The sequence below is a fragment of the Oryctolagus cuniculus genome, chromosome 10, assembly GCF_964237555.1.
Source record: "Oryctolagus cuniculus chromosome 10, mOryCun1.1, whole genome shotgun sequence".
NCBI lineage: Eukaryota > Metazoa > Chordata > Mammalia > Lagomorpha > Leporidae > Oryctolagus > Oryctolagus cuniculus.
Genome location: NC_091441.1, coordinates 109,714,659 through 109,729,911, shown reverse-complemented (window position 1 = coordinate 109,729,911; position 15,253 = coordinate 109,714,659). Strand labels below are relative to the sequence as shown.

The 15,253-nt window shown below is 49.9% G+C and overlaps 1 protein-coding gene across 4 annotated transcripts in view; it reads right to left on the bottom strand.

Moving 5' to 3' along the window:
- The window catches only part of CHCHD6 (coiled-coil-helix-coiled-coil-helix domain containing 6), a 250,654-nt gene that overhangs the window by 212,078 nt on the left and 23,323 nt on the right, over nucleotides 1–15,253 (bottom strand). For all 4 annotated transcript variants that reach the window (XR_007921948.2, XM_051852609.2, XM_008260313.4 and 1 more), the window contains exons 2-4: nucleotides 12,907–13,027; nucleotides 9,111–9,180; nucleotides 7,109–7,253 (exon numbers count right to left, since the gene is read on the bottom strand). Coding sequence is in view for 3 of the 4 variants with exons in the window: in XM_051852609.2 (XP_051708569.1) it covers nucleotides 7,109–7,253; nucleotides 9,111–9,180; nucleotides 12,907–13,027 (336 nt within the window). In the remaining variant the exon portion in view is untranslated. The remainder of the gene's footprint in view (nucleotides 1–7,108; nucleotides 7,254–9,110; nucleotides 9,181–12,906; nucleotides 13,028–15,253) is intronic.

The window sequence follows — 15,253 nt, the reverse complement described above, 5'->3', positions numbered from 1 at the left end:
TGCCGGGAGCTAAACTCGCATGTCTATTGGGACCACTGGGTCACAGCCCAGCAGCCTAACAAGTGACCAGCCCAGCAGCAGCTTAACCCTCCCAGCCTGCAGGAAGGCTTCTTTGGGTTTCTGCTATGTGCCTCCAGCACTACATGGACTGCAGCTGCTGCGACAAGGGTTGAGGCTCCAGGCGCTCAGGCAAGGCAACCTACTGCTGACAGTTCAGGGGTGCCACCTGGTGTCACTCAGGCCCACAGCCATCACCTCCCAACTCTTGACAACAGTGTCTCCGCACCGTCTCTCTAAAACGCTGAGCCCAAACTGCCTGGGTCTCTCACAGGCAGTGGCAACACAGGCGGCAGGTTCTCTTCCCTACCTGTCCTTGGCAGAGAAGAGAGCACCTGCTTCTCTTTGGGGTCGGTAAGGCTGACAGAGCCATTCATCTAGTCGGGAACTGATCAGGGGTGGGGGCAAGACCGGGTCAGGAAGCGGTCACAATCACCTGGTACACTGAACTTTTGTTTTTTTTTAAGGTTTACTTACTTATTTGAAAGGCAGCGAAAGTGAGAGAGAAAAGAGAGACAGAGAGAGATACAGAAAGAGAGATCTTCTATTCACTGGTTCACTCCCCAAATGGCCCTAACAGTGAGATCTAGACCAGGCAAAAGCCAGGAGCCTGGAACTCCATCTGGGTCTCCTACATGGGTGGCAGTGCCCCCAAGTACTTGAGCCATCTTCTGCTGCTTTCCAAGGCACATTAGCATAGAGCTGGATCAGAAACAGGTAGCCGAGACTCAAACTGGCACTCCTGTATGGTATCCTAGCATCACAAGTGACACCTTTACTGGCTATACCACAATGCTGGCCCCAATGTGCACTTTTCAAACCAAACAGCCCCCTGCCCTGAGGACCATGGCAAGCCACATCCCTGGTGAGAACACCCCACATTCCTCAAGCAGCCAGACTGCAAGAAGCCCAGTGCAAGAGCTGGCTCCGGGCTTGCTGCACCAGAATTGCAGAGGGGCTGTTAAAAACACAGATTCAGGCTTAGGGCATCCGAGAGTCTAATCCAGTAGTTCTGGAAGATCCAATTGTCGCTTAACAAAAGGCCATTGTAGATACTAGCTTCCAACTATTAACAGTGAGGCACTGCAACGAGACCTCAAGAAAAGCTGTAGGGCTGCTGGGCAGCAGGCTTCAGACCCTGAGGTGCTGTTCCCAACCTCACACTTGACCTCTGCTGTCCACTAGCTAATTTGTCACAAGCTACGGAGAAGACCAAAATACTCATGCCAGAGTTGTTACCCTCACGCCTGCGATCTGAGGAACAAGACTACAGAAATGCAGGAGGGGATCTGGAAGAAAGGCTACAGCTATAGTAAAACCAAAATAAACCTTCATCTCACTCATAATTTTAGAAAATTGCAGTTCAAAAACGTTGAATCCTGTATTTTTTTAACTCGTGATATTCAGTTCATGTAGCTAAAGTGGCAGTTTCTTGAAGCATCTCAACAACAAAGAGAATGGAAGAATATTCAAAAGTCCTCTTCTAGCTGGGGCACAGGACAGCTACTTCTGTGCTCCGAACCCTTGGGCTGCACAAGGCAGGGCCACAGACCGCTTCATTCGCTTACTACCCTCCCTTCTGTGAAAGCATCTGGCCCCAGTCTCCAGATATGCCAGTGAAGACTTTCCCAGTGTCAGGAAAAGAAGGGATCTTGGTGTCTTAAGGAGTGAGAAACTACTCTTGGGCCTGGCACTGTGGCGTAGTAGGTTAAGCCTCCGCCTGAGACGCAGGAATCCCATTTGGACATCAGTTCGTGTCCTGGCTGCTCCTCTTCTGATCCAGCTCTGTTTATGGCCTGGGAAAGCAGTAGAAGATGGTCCAAGTGCTTGGGCCCCTACACCCATGTGGGAGACCCAGAAGAAGCTTTGAGTCGGCCCAGCTCTGCCAATGCAGACATCTGGGGAGTGAACCAGCGGATGGAAGACCTCTGTCTCTGGCTCTGCCTCTAAAAGAAATACATGAATCTTAAAAAAAAAAAAAAAAAAAAAAAAAAAAAAAAAAAAAAGAAAAGAAAAAGAAAAAGAAAAAGAAAGAAAGAAAAGAAAAGAAAAAGGAAACCATTCCTCATCAGACTTCCAGAATGTCATTCCACAGCCACACCTAGACTGACCTTGCTAGCATCTCAGCCTGCGCAACACCACTCCCGTGTGCAGCCACGTGCCTCATCCTCTCCCAACACCTGGCCTTCATTCATGGCTTTCCTTTATAACAACCCTTCCACCTCTTCTTTACCCACCAAACTTCTACTCATCTTCCAGGATTCAGTTCACACAGCATTAAAAAAAAAAAAAAAAACTGATTAATTTAAAAGACAGAGTGACCAAAAAAAAAAATTTCCATCTTCTGGTTCGCTTCCCAAATGGCCACAACAGCCCCAGCCCCACCTAGGTACAGCCAGAAGCCAGGAACTTCTTCCTGGTCCCCCACGGGGGTAGCAGGAGCCCAAAGCCTTGGGCCATCATCCACTGCCTTCTCAGGTACATTAGCAGGAATCTAGATTGGAAAGAGAGCAGCTGGGACTCAAACTGGCACTCCAATCAGGGATCCTGGCATCACAAATGGCAGCTTAACCTACTGCGCCACAACGCCAGTCCCGCACATGGCCTCATAACTGTGCCCACTCCACCAGGAGTCCGGTGTGCCGCCTCCTCGCTCCTCTGGTGTCTCCTGTGCTGCCGGCAGCACGCTTCCCGCACTGCACTGCTGCGTCTGAGAATGTCTCACTCCCCTAATGAACCTGTCTTCTCAAGGACAGGAGCTGCGTCTTCGTTATTTCCATTTATTGGAAAACTAAAGCAGTGCCTGACATATACAGGACACACAGAGAGTACAGATAGATAGATAGTTCACCCAAAAAGAAAAGAAACCAATATTGTGGCCTTCTACCAGATGTACTGCAATCTCATGAACCTAATAAGATGTGTCTGGAATCCTAAGTCGCATTCCCCTCTAAGCATAGTCTCTTCCAGGCCCTGTTACTCCACTCATCGAGTTTTTAAAGCTCTACCCACCTGAAGACACAGATCAACACACTGCTTTGTTCTTTCTTATTTCTACCCAGAATGTTCTATCTGGACTCCATTTTTCCTCTGCCAGTTCAGAGGGGAGCACACCCCACCCAGGCTCCAGCTGAGACTCAAGGCCCTCACCCAGAGCAGCACGGGGGCTTTACCTGTTGGCAAAGGACAGGAAATGCACATAATACCCAGGAGACAGTCACTGCTGCAAGTGGGTGGGAAACGGTAACACTTTTGTCACCAGAAGTAGGTTATAAAAATTATTACCTTTCCTCGTCATTAGTTTTATGAACTTTTCCCAATAATGAGCTAAATCATTCCCTCATGCAGAAGAGGATTTAAAAATCAATATTGTAAAAGTCAGAGGCAAACAGAGAGGGAAGAAGAGCACATTAAATGTCAAATTGCACTCAGTGCAGTCAAAAGGGAAATCCTCCCCCATGGGAGGCCAAAGGTTTAAGAATGTGCAGCTCGGGGTCCTGGGTCACAGCCCATTCTGCAAGTGACCACACCAGGCTCACCTCAAGATCCGCCCTGGCCCCAGCGCCCAGGAGGATGTGCTGTGATCAGGACACCTCCAGACCTCTGCCCAGCAGGAAGCCAACTAACTGCACCTTTCAGTCCTGGCATGTGGAGACTTGGATGAGCAGAGAAAAGCCCTATGCTTTTGTTCAGGTCCTTTTGTCCCCCTTTCTCCTCTTATTTAAACCCTCTGAAGTGGGCCAGCATTGTGGAGCAGCACGTTAAACAGCTGCTTGTGACACCAGCATCCCGTACGGGAGTGCTGGTTCCAGAGCCAGCTGCCCTGCTTACAATCCGGCTTCCTGCTAATGCATCTGGGAAGGCAGAAGAGGACAGCCGAGGTGCCTGGGCTCCTGCCACCTGGCTCCTGGCTCTGGTCTGGCCCCATCACCCTGGCTTTGCAGAGTAAACTAGAAGATAAAAAATCTCTCTCTCTCTCTCTCTCTGCCTGTTATTCTGTCCTTTGAATGAATGAATGAATGAATCTTTTTTAAAAATTCTCCAAAGTACAGCTGTAGAATTACCTCTACTTTGTACCTGCCAACCATACAAAGCAAAGGGAGCCCCTTCTTGGAAGTGAAGGCCACAGCATCCCGTCAGCATCTAGCTGACTGCCAGTGTCTCTGCTGACGTACAGAGCTGTGCATGACCCTCCCTCTCCCCGATCTGTGTTGAGTACTAAACGTGGCTGTATGCCTCAAAATCACCTCCGAATGCAGCTCCTACAGGACCCAACTCTGGCTAACTTAAGCCAAGGAGAGTTGACTGGCAGGTTATCAACAGATGATCCAGTCTTCAAGAAGGCAAGAGGACCAGACAGAAACCAGTGGTACCCTGGAGGTGTCAGAGGCAACAGAAGACATGATCGCACTGCATAAAGGGCCCACTCTGCACTGGGTAACTTCCGGCAGGGCCTCCTTCCCTTCCTCGAAACGCAGGCAAAACTCAAAGTCCCTGGGGACAGAGTCTGAATGGCTAGACTTGGGAGCTGTGCCCAGATCTGGCTTCTCTACAGGAAGCTGGGTATGGTTATTGGAATTACAACTCCACTGAGACTACGTAGAGCAGGAAACAGGAAAGTTCCCAAAAGGAAACCAGATACTACTGCACTGAGAAATGGATGCTGAGATGTCAAACACGTGAGAACACCCACAAAAGTAGTTAAGTATTTTTAAATTGGAGGAAACAACCTGCTTTCTCTGTTCCCTAGAAACTCTGCTTCGGGAAGGCCACTGTCCCTCCAGACATCTGGGGAAAGTCAAGAGAGGATGAACCTTCCTCACTCTGAATTGCCCTTCACCTGAAAAACTACGCACCTCTCCCAGAGGTCCCCTAAGTCCCTCCCTCTTCACCAGTCAAAGCCAAGTTCTTCCCCCCCAGGGACAGTTCTGAGGCGGTGGCGCCCAACCTTCTTTTTGCAGGTGGGAGAAAGGGAAGCTGTGAATTCCTTTTCACTGTAATTAACACATTCCAGGTGAGAATGAAGGGATTGCACACCTGTCCGCTATGATGTTCCTTCACTAGATGACTGTCCCAGGAGGCCAGCTTCTCCCGCTCATTCCAAAGTGATTAACCCTTCGTCTCCAGGATGAGGGTACCTTTTTGCCTGGTTGCCAGGCTGGCTGCATAGTGGTGACCCCTGCCTGCCCGCCAGAGACTAACTGCAAGAACCTCTGAAACCGTGTCCTGGCTCATCTCTCCCTGAAGTCAACAGACTTCACCAGGAAGCCCCAGGATTCCAAAAGCAGGTGTCAGATGGCATCACACCCATCCTTACAAAGTTTTAGGAATCCTCAACTATTTCAGAATCCCTGACCAGGGCTATTCTGTAGGCTAACCCCTCCTGGCATCCAAAGCCATCTACACTCTGGCTTCAGATCTCAACTCTTGTCTCACTGTGTCCTATCACCTCCTGGATACTCTCTTCTCCACCCAGCCACTCCCTCAGCCTACAGGGCTGCACATCTTCCAAGGTTGAGGTCAAATGCCGTCTCTGACCCAGCAGCTGCTTACACCATCCCCCTATATTCCCAAACCATAGCTTCTTCACCCCGCTGAACACTTCACTGTAACCAATTCAGCCTTTCCAAGGCACTGTCTTCCCCACTAATCTGAAAATTTCCTAAGGGTTAGGATCCTCACTGTTCGTATCTCTCAGAGGACTCAGTTAAAGCAGCATCTGTTATATGCCTACTGCATAAATGCTTGGAAGACTTGTACAGTCATCAAATTAGTAAGCAAGGGCCTGGACACAGCCAGCATGTCTGCCTTCCCCTGCCGGGAGAGCACAATCCTAAGTGGTGAGCTCACATCATCCTCAAGGTGCTTCTACAGGGCTCCGTGTGAGCCACACTACCCACCCTAAAGCAGGGCAAGGCTGCTCCTGGACTCAAGACCCACAGCCTCTGAAGCAGGTGTCATCAGATGCCTCTAAGAGCCATTCCTCCCTCCCTGTCTTCCTGGCTGTCAGCCCTAAATCTACCTGGATGTGACCCAGATGTGACTACAAGAGCTCTGTTTGCAGTCAGTGGAGCCGTCCCTACTCCCTCTGCCACAGGCACACGGTGTGATTCAGGCTAGTGTGATGTAAGAGGAAGTACACTGGGGGCTTCTGGGAAAGTTGTCCTTGCTGATCGGCACGTGGACCAGGACAGCCTCTCTTCTACAGTGCTGTCCATCTGCCCATAACTTGTGGGGCATCAGAAGCCACCACCAACTATGGGGCCATCATCCTGGACTGTGGCCGGCTCCTGTGAGCCTGAACACGCACTGGCACAAGGAAGCTGACAGAGTGGAAAGAGGAGAAGCACTGGGTCACTTATGATGCTGGCGAGCCACTGAACTGGTCGATGCTGGGGTGCTTCTAGACCTCTCACGTGGTGAAAGAAACTCTGCACTTAACAATCCTGACTAACAGCCTCCAATCAGCTAAACGTGTTAACAATAATAACACCAATAATATCACACGTTCACCATCTGCTAGACATGCACTAATCCCGGATGGACACAATCTCCCCTGCTCCCCTGGGCAATCCTGGTGTGAACATCAAGAGCCTCACAGACGGCAGGCCCAAGCCAGGAAATAGGGAGAGAGGATTTGCACCCAGACTGTCTAACTAAAATGCTTTGCATCATACACTGCATGGCCGCAGCCCCTAGACCTCGCCACCCCCCCACCCCCATCCCCACCCCCCCCCGCCTGGCACACATACCACCACAGTCCTTATTTCTGTGATGTCTCAGAGCTGCACGAGACCTGGGAATGATCGAGTCCCCTACTGCACAGCTCTGAGACCCGCTGAGACTGAAAACACATACCAAAGTCAGCAAGGTCAACCGGTGACAGAGCCAGAGCTAGAAGAACCCGAGATGTGGCTTCCTAGAAAGGTCTCCGGCCCACAGGGGTGAGGCTGAGCACGTGCGATGGGCAGTCCGAGCCTGGAGGGCTGACTCGGGCAGGCCCTGACCTACCTTGCTGCCCAGGGGCCGGCGTGAGAAGATCTACACTCACCAGCTGGGCTGACTTCTGCTTCTCAGGTTCAGCACTTCCTGTCCCCTGAGGCAGGGACACCTTCGAGTGCTTCACGTCTGCCTCTCTCTCCCTCTTTGCCTCCTGGAACAGCTCATGCTGGACTGTGGCCTGCTCCTGTTTGAACCTGTTTCGTGGAGAGATGGGAAGAAGCCGATGCAGGTGCCGTGACTAGAAGAACACAGCCAAGGAAAGGTGTGTGCTTGCTTCAGATGGCCAAGCAGGACTGCAACTGTGGGTCGTTAGAACTCCGCGGCCAGCCACTGACCAGCCAGCGAAGGTGAGGGCGTGGTCAAATTACACACTTTGTTGTCTCACTCTCCTGAAGTCAGGTATCAGTGACAGAACCCAGGCAAAGGGACAGAGTGACACCTTCAGCCAGGACAATGCAACTCAGGAATAGAGACCTGGCTACCAGGTGGGGAGTCAGGCAGCCACACGCCCAGGGACAGATTCTCAGGACAAGGGCTCCAGCCTGTGTGAGCCACTCCTCCAAAGCAGGCGGGCAGCTAGGAAGTTCTGCCTTCTTCTTGCTGCCGCTTGAGAGCTTGAAGGTTTTCCACAGCAGAAATTCTTTGAACACTCAACTCTTCATCCTAAGTATGCTCCTACCCTTTAACCTATTTCTGGGCATTCTGCCTATTTCTGGCAGTCTCTCTAATGCTATAGAGAGAAAAAAGTTATTAGTACTAAGATGCTCGTTGCAGTACTATCCATGAAAAAAAATGCAAGCAGCCAAAATATTGAACAGTCAACGTCAAGTTAAAATATGGCACAATCCTAAAATGGTATATTATATTGCCATTAGAAAATACATTCTTTCAGTCTAGTGGTTAAAACTAAAAGTTTAGAGTCAATGGTATAACTAATGGAAAATAATCATAATACCACATGAAAATTTCAAGATGGGAAATTATTTATGACTTTAAAAAAATAATAATCCTAAGCTCGGGGAAAGAAGATGTTAACAGTGGTTCTGTATTGAGACGAGGAGTCTACGAAATTTTTTCATTTCACATGTTTTCTCAATCTTTCACTAGCATATAGTAACATTTTATAAAAATGTTTAAAAGTACCTGAAAAAGGACAGTGGGAGAGGTTCGGGTTAAGCACTCCCTCAGAGGCCTCTTAGGATCAGGAAGGATCAGTTCTTACAAAGCGGCTCCTAATGCACCCCCATGAACAGCCCAGCGTGGCTGGCCTCCAGGAAGGGCTAACCTCCTGGCTGACACAGGGCCCCAAGCTAACTCACTGGGTCCTTTGGCCACACAGAGGCCAACTGCCTGAAGGATAATGAAAATGCCAATCGGTAACAACCACAGTTACTCGCTAATAAATTCTGTATGGGAGGCACTATACTTACGTGCTTTGTATGTGTTAACACGTGTAATCATGACAGGAACCCAGTCAAAGAAGTACTCCTCTTAGTCCTTCTCAGATACAGATTTTCCAAGGTCACCTCACTAGGAAGTTGCAGAATGAGGTTGCCAAGCTGTGCTCCACGGGACCTTCTGTGCCTCAACCACTTCTCTACAAATCCTTATGGGACAGGAAACAGGTCCTGTTTCGGAGATGTGGCTAGACCTCGGATCACCATCTGTGCTGATGGGATGTTGCCAACATCCTGGAGCCTGTTCCTCCAGACAAGTGCAGAATGGGGAGGGCTGTACCTTCTTCCTCTCCCTAAAATCCTGCCTGCCTGTGCTCACATATGCAACATCCAGCCCCCCAACTGCTTGGTCCCAAGTTTTTAAATGATTTTTAAGAACAGCAGCAATCAACACCCCATGCCCCCTTGTAGTGTGGACTCATCTTTAAACAGAACAAGTGCCAGCTATACTACTGGGATGTCCTTCAGTGCAAATGATATGAAAAGTGTGAGACAAACCCATCAGGACTACAGGCAGGGGCAGGGGTGCCTGGTGAGGAGAAAGGTTTTCAGAGAGGGCACAGCCAGCCAGGGGTGGGGGGCGCTCGCGCTTACCTCTTGAGATCCTCTTTCATTCCTGAGGACTGCTGGCCACCACTGGCCTCCGACCTCAGTGGTTTGGATTCTGAGAAGGAAAAGAAGAAAAGGCCCATCAGCAGCACCCAGGATCCCACAAAGCCATGATGTTCACACCTCCTGGATGAGCATGGTCTTGGGAGACTGGCCAAGAGAAGGACAGAGGAGTCCCCAGATGAATATGCCCCCTGGACAGACCAATGCCCCCGCGGGCAGCTGAGGAACACAGCCTTGATTCAACCAGTCTGGAACACCTGACCTGATCACCCTCAGGCCCCTCCCATCCCGAAGGGTCTCCTGCATCAGGCCACTTACAGCCGTGTGCTGGTGGCAGGCAGGGCCATGTGAGTCCGGTGCTCCAGATCCACCTCTCTTCACTCAACAATTATTTGGACTCCAGCTCATCTCAACGCAGGCCTCAGTGGCTGAGAGCCCATGTTTGCTCAGGGGACACCTCCCAGGCTAGTTTTTGGCTTGTTACCCTTAGAACTCCACTCTAGATTCCCAATCCTGAATGCAGCAAATGCCCATATTAAACCTAATGACATTTTAATCTGTTCTCACTTCTAGCATTACTGCACTCTTTAGATTATGATGCCTGGTCTACTTCCTGATCATCAGGAATTTGGGGATTTCTGAGCCAATCAAATTCATTCTCTTGGGACCAGCACTGTGACAGCCTCTGCCTGTGACGCCTGAATCCTATATGAGCACCAGTTCTAGTCCAGCTGCTCCTCTTCTAATCCAGCTCCCTGCTATGGCCCAGGAAAGCAGTGGAAGATGGCCTAAAGATTTGGGCTCCTATACCTGCGTGGGAGACCTAGAAGAAGCTCCTGTCTCTTGGCTTCAGATCGGTCCAGCTCTGGCCATTGCGGCCATTTGGGAAGTGAACCAGCATATGGAAGACCTTTCTGTCTCTTCTTCTCTCTGTCTGTAACTCGACCTCTCAAATAAATAAATCTTTTTTTTTTTTTTTTTAATTTTCGACTCTCTTTACGCCCTGGTGACAGTGAAGTCTTTGTTTCTACCTCCCTCCCCTCAGGCTCAGTCCTTCCAAAAGCACCTGCCAGCCGCAGCTCAGTGCTTTCCCGCGGCCTTGCCTGATGTCCGGCACTTCCACCGCAGGCGTCCGGAGCAGTACTGGTACAACGTGGGAGCCAGCTGTGTGAGAGAGCACGTGGGCATCTGCTCTTCCAGTCCCACAGCTGTCAAGAAACCCTTCAGGGAGGCTCCTCCAAAAGCAGTCAGCCTGTGACTGGCATCTTCAGCCCACCTCTCACCTGAGCACAGCACAGGCGGCTCAGGCACATGCCAGTTCTCAAGGTGGACTGAAAACCCGGCAGACAGTTCCTGCAGTTTTGTCTCTGCATACTCCCCACTGGATTTATTTACTTACAGCAGATGTAGTGAGCTGCACGTTATCATCTCCGTTTGTTCTTGGTAGAGAATTAGGCATGAAGCCCACTGCCTGCCTCCATGTATGAACCTGCCCACTCTCCTGGTCCCCTTAACGCTCATTATGTAACATGCACGGCTCCAGTTATTAGTGAAGCAGACAGCTTTGTCATGTTTATGGCCATCTGAGCACATTTTCTACTGAGCTGTCCTTCTTAAGGATCTTTAAGATTCTTTGTATATTAAGATTACTAGCACTTTGTCAAATGTTATATTTTCCCTAGTTTATCATTCATTCATTTTTTTCTGTTGTTTCTAATCTCACTCTTCCTACCTTTCTTCTTCGTTTAAGGTTTTTTCACTTGATGAGGTGCTCAGAAAATCTCTTATTATACTTTCACGGCTTCAGTTCTCAGATTTAAGTCTCTTAATTCCTCTAACATTTATTTGGAGGTATGGTGTGAGATAAGGATTTAAATTTAACTTCTTTTTCTAACCTTGTTCCATCACAAAAATAAAAGCAAAAACTAGTTTTACAAGTTAAAAATATCTTAAAATCAGTCAACTTCCAGACGGTGCACTTAGGCTGACTCTCCCCCAGCACTCAAACTCAAAGCTCACTCCCATCCCGTAAACTGCAAAGTCTCTGGTGAGAACTAAGACCGAATGACAAATGAACCACTATTCTTGCTTTGTATAATGCTGAGACTTAACAAAACCAAGGCAAATGCTTATTTTATCTTCCAAAGCTGAAACTGAGGTGTAACCTAGTTTGGCAATTTTCACTTTTCCCATCATTTTCTCCCTCTCAGCAGGCAATCCAGTTTATTAGAATACCCTGGGTCAAGTTATACCCCTCCTCAAACCCTCATCAGTTGGCTAGAGAGGGGTGATGATGAAGCACCCATGGTAAAGTTCTGTCACTTGTAGATCTCCAGACCCAGCTACTGATACGCTTCAAGGCGCACGGGGAGCCCTGCTGCAGGCAGCACCGGGACGGCAGTCAGAGCACCTGGCTCCTGCTCCCTGGCTCGAGGATGAAGCCAGAGCTCTCTGGCTACTGTGTGGAGGTTTCCATGGCCTGGCCCCTAAATAGCACCCCCATGTCTCTCCTTCCCTTAAACTTTACATTCAGAGCAGACCCCTGCACTGGCCTCTGGGCCCCTCCCCCTACTGTTCCCTACCTGAAATGCCCTTCTACCACATTCTATCTTTCAAAATCCTCCCTGAAGTAATGAGCCATTGCCTCCTGTGTGCTACCACCAACCCTGGGCAGCCTTGCACCATGCTACACTAACATAACCACTGGGGTACACATCTGGCCCCTGAGCCAAAGCTGTGTGTGCCACAGACAGGATACCAGCCTGCCTGTCATTATGTCTTAGCATGGAGGCACAGGACCTGGTCCATGAACAGCATTCAAGAAGTGCTAAGTGGACAGGATATAGCTGCTGCCCTCTAACCCTAACAGGGAAGATGAGGAGAGAAGACAGCTCCGCTGGGAGGCAATGCACGAGAACACTCCAGTGCACGGTTATCCACTGTGGCACAGACTTTATCCTCTAGTGGATGGCTACTCCAGACAAATGACATGGTTTTAAACCAAGTTACATGCATAGACAGATCCAGATCCCCATAGAGGGTGCTGGCTGAGCAGAAAAGCAGCAGCTCCAAGGACATTTTTGTTTCGTAGTATCTGTTTTCGTAGCTTATAGCCTCTTTTCTTAAAACGGACTTTGCTTCTTTATGTTTGCTACAAGTAGTTATTTGAGGAAAAGAACAAATTTCTTCATTTGTGATGACATAACAGGGTAGAGATTAAGTCAGCTGGAGCCTGGCTTGGGTGCCAGCTCCACAGGGGGCCAGGGAAGAGGACCCCTCCCGGAGGCCGCGAAAGGACCCCTTGACCTGTGGTTACATGAGAGTTACCGAGGTTGGCACCAAAGTCTTGAGCAAAATTCCTCCTTATTTGGCCCAATTAAAGTAAATCCCTACAGTCCTTTGACTTGAAGCCTGGCTGGATGTCCGGCTGAGGCTCTGTAGTGGTTACATTTCTTTTAAGGATCCTTAGCAGCAACTTCTTACCTGAGTTGTCAAACCCAATCCTTCTGCTCTGTTTTCACAGGTGGAGAGACTGAAACAGAGTGAGGGAAAACAGCCTGGCCCAGGTCCCGAGAGCTCTGACTGAACAGTGCTGCCTTCACTGCCCCAGACAGCGTCTGCCACGCATGGAGAGCCACACGCCCCGCAAGAGTGTTGCTGACATCACCCTGGCACGCACGTGAGCCACACGGGCCGCTCACTGTACTCTGACAAGCAGGTGACTGGTTGTACCCTCCACCCTCTTCCTCCACTCTCCCCGGGGTGCGACCCGCCCTACCTTTCTGTGGGGTGTTTGCACTGCCTCCTGGAGACCCCAACGCAGACGGCGGAGGGGCTTGCTGCTGGCCTGCTGCAGGCTGGCTGGAATCCTTCATGCGGTTAACCACATTTTCAGACAGCTGCAGGAAGGATTGAGGAATGGGAAGAGGGGGACAGGGACAAGTTACACCACAGAAACCTCCAGAAAGGCAGAGTCCCCTGCGTTCACGCCCCAGATTTCCTGAACATACTGCTTCCTCCAGACCCACTCAGAAACCTCTCCTGGTACCCAGAGCCCATCAGGCCAAAGCCAACCCTGTCAGGAATGCCGAGCCTTCCGCAGTACGTCCCGGACTGGCTCCACAGCTTCACCTCCTACCACTCCCAGACGCACGTCCTGCACTCTGCAAAGCTTGAGTTCTCATTTTCTCACCTCCTCGGGGGCCACATATGCTGTTCCCTCGGAACCACCACCAGGCCCCACTTCCCACCCTGGCACGTCAGCACCTGCCTACATCTGACTCTCCCATTTAGGGCACCCGAGCGTTCCCTTCTGCAGAGACCTTTCTCCAACAGCACCCACGTGAAGCATCGCTTTCTCCTCCCTAAACCCCCGTTATGACGTGCGTGCCTCTCAAGGCGGTGCTGCCCCTCCTGCCCTCCCTCCTGCTGGCAGCCCGCGAGGCTCCGTGGGCTAGGGCTGCCCTCACTCATCTCCGTAAACCCTCCGAATCCACACGCGGAGCAGATCATCAGGACGCTGCTAGTCTCATTGCTCCCTATGCCTTTAATGAAGACTGGATCACCAAAACTTCCATTCATTCGAGGGAAGTGAAATAGGCATCAGGGGGTCATTGAACAGTTTACTGAGATGAAACAGCAAGCTGGGGATACATCCGGAATAAAAACCCTTAAGAGTTCACTTCAGTAAATATTTATTAATTGCCTAATATGTGTAAGGCATCATAAAGCACAGTTGAGAGAAGACATTAAATATGACTTCAAGACAAAAGACATGATCAGCAATTCCAGTTCCAGATATCTAACTGAGAAGAGTACTCCCCTGTGTGCACAGAGGCATGTATAAGAAGCTCACTGTGGCACTGGGGGGGGGGGGCAGAATTGGAAACATGAGAGCATCTAACAACAGGAAATTGGCTAAAGAAATTATGGTGGTGGGGCGGGCATCGTGGCGTCGGGCATCGTGGCGTAACAGGTTAAGCAACTGCCTACAATACTGGCATCCCATATGGGCACCGGTTCAAGTCTCAGGTACTCTACTTCTGATCCAACTCTTGCTAATGTGCCTGGGAAAGCAGCAGAAGATGGCCCAAGTGCTTAGGCCCCTGCACCCACATGGGAGACTGAGAGGAAGCTCCTGGCTCCCAGCTGCAGTCTGGCCCAGCCCTGGCCATTGTGGCTATTTGGGGAATGAACCAGAGGGTGGAAAATCTCTCATTTCTCTAACTCTGCCTTTCAAATATATCTTTTAAAATAAAAGAAATTATGGTGTATATTGCCTGAACTATTTAGGAACCATCATGGAAGGGTGTATGCAACACAACTGCTGACTGTTTGAACAGTCAGAAAATCCTTTCTATATCTCAATTTTTGTAAAAAGATATGCACAAGTATAAAATCACAAACTCAGAAATATAGCTAAATGAACAATGTCTTGGCAACCTTGCCTAAAGTCAAATGATCATAGATATAGAAGTTTACTTCTGGGACGGAGCTCCTCCTGGTTGCTGGCTTCAGCTTGCCGAGCCCCAGCTGTTTGTGGCCATCTGGGGAGTGACTCAGTAGATGGAAAGTAACTTCTCTCCCTCTTGCTCTCATTCTGTCACTCAGTCTTTCAATCAGATTCATAAATCTTTTTTAAAATGTACATTTGAGTTTTTACTATTTGCCCAAACACACATACACGGATCTGCACCCAGGGGGAATATACGGGGCTACTACCAACGTGCTCAGGGGGTTACACCCTGCAAGCAGGGGCAGGAGCAAGACTTTTACTTTTGGCACTCCTGTGACTTAATTTTTTTAACATAAGTGTTTAAAGATTATGACAGTAAGAGTAAAGTCTGTCTAGTATGTAAGATATACACCAATCAGGCCGGCGCTGCAGCTCAATAGGCTAATCCTCCGCCTTGCAGCGCCGGTACCCCAGGTTCTAGTCCCGGTCGGAGCGCTGGATTCTGTCCTGGTTGCCCCTCTTCCAGGCCAGCTCTCTGCTGTGACCCGGGAGTGCAGTAGAGGATGGCCCAAGTCCTTGGGTCCTGCACCCGCATGGGAGACCAGAAGCACCTGGTTCCTGGCTTCGGATCAGCGTGATGCGCCAGCTGCAGCGCGCCGGCCGCGGCAGC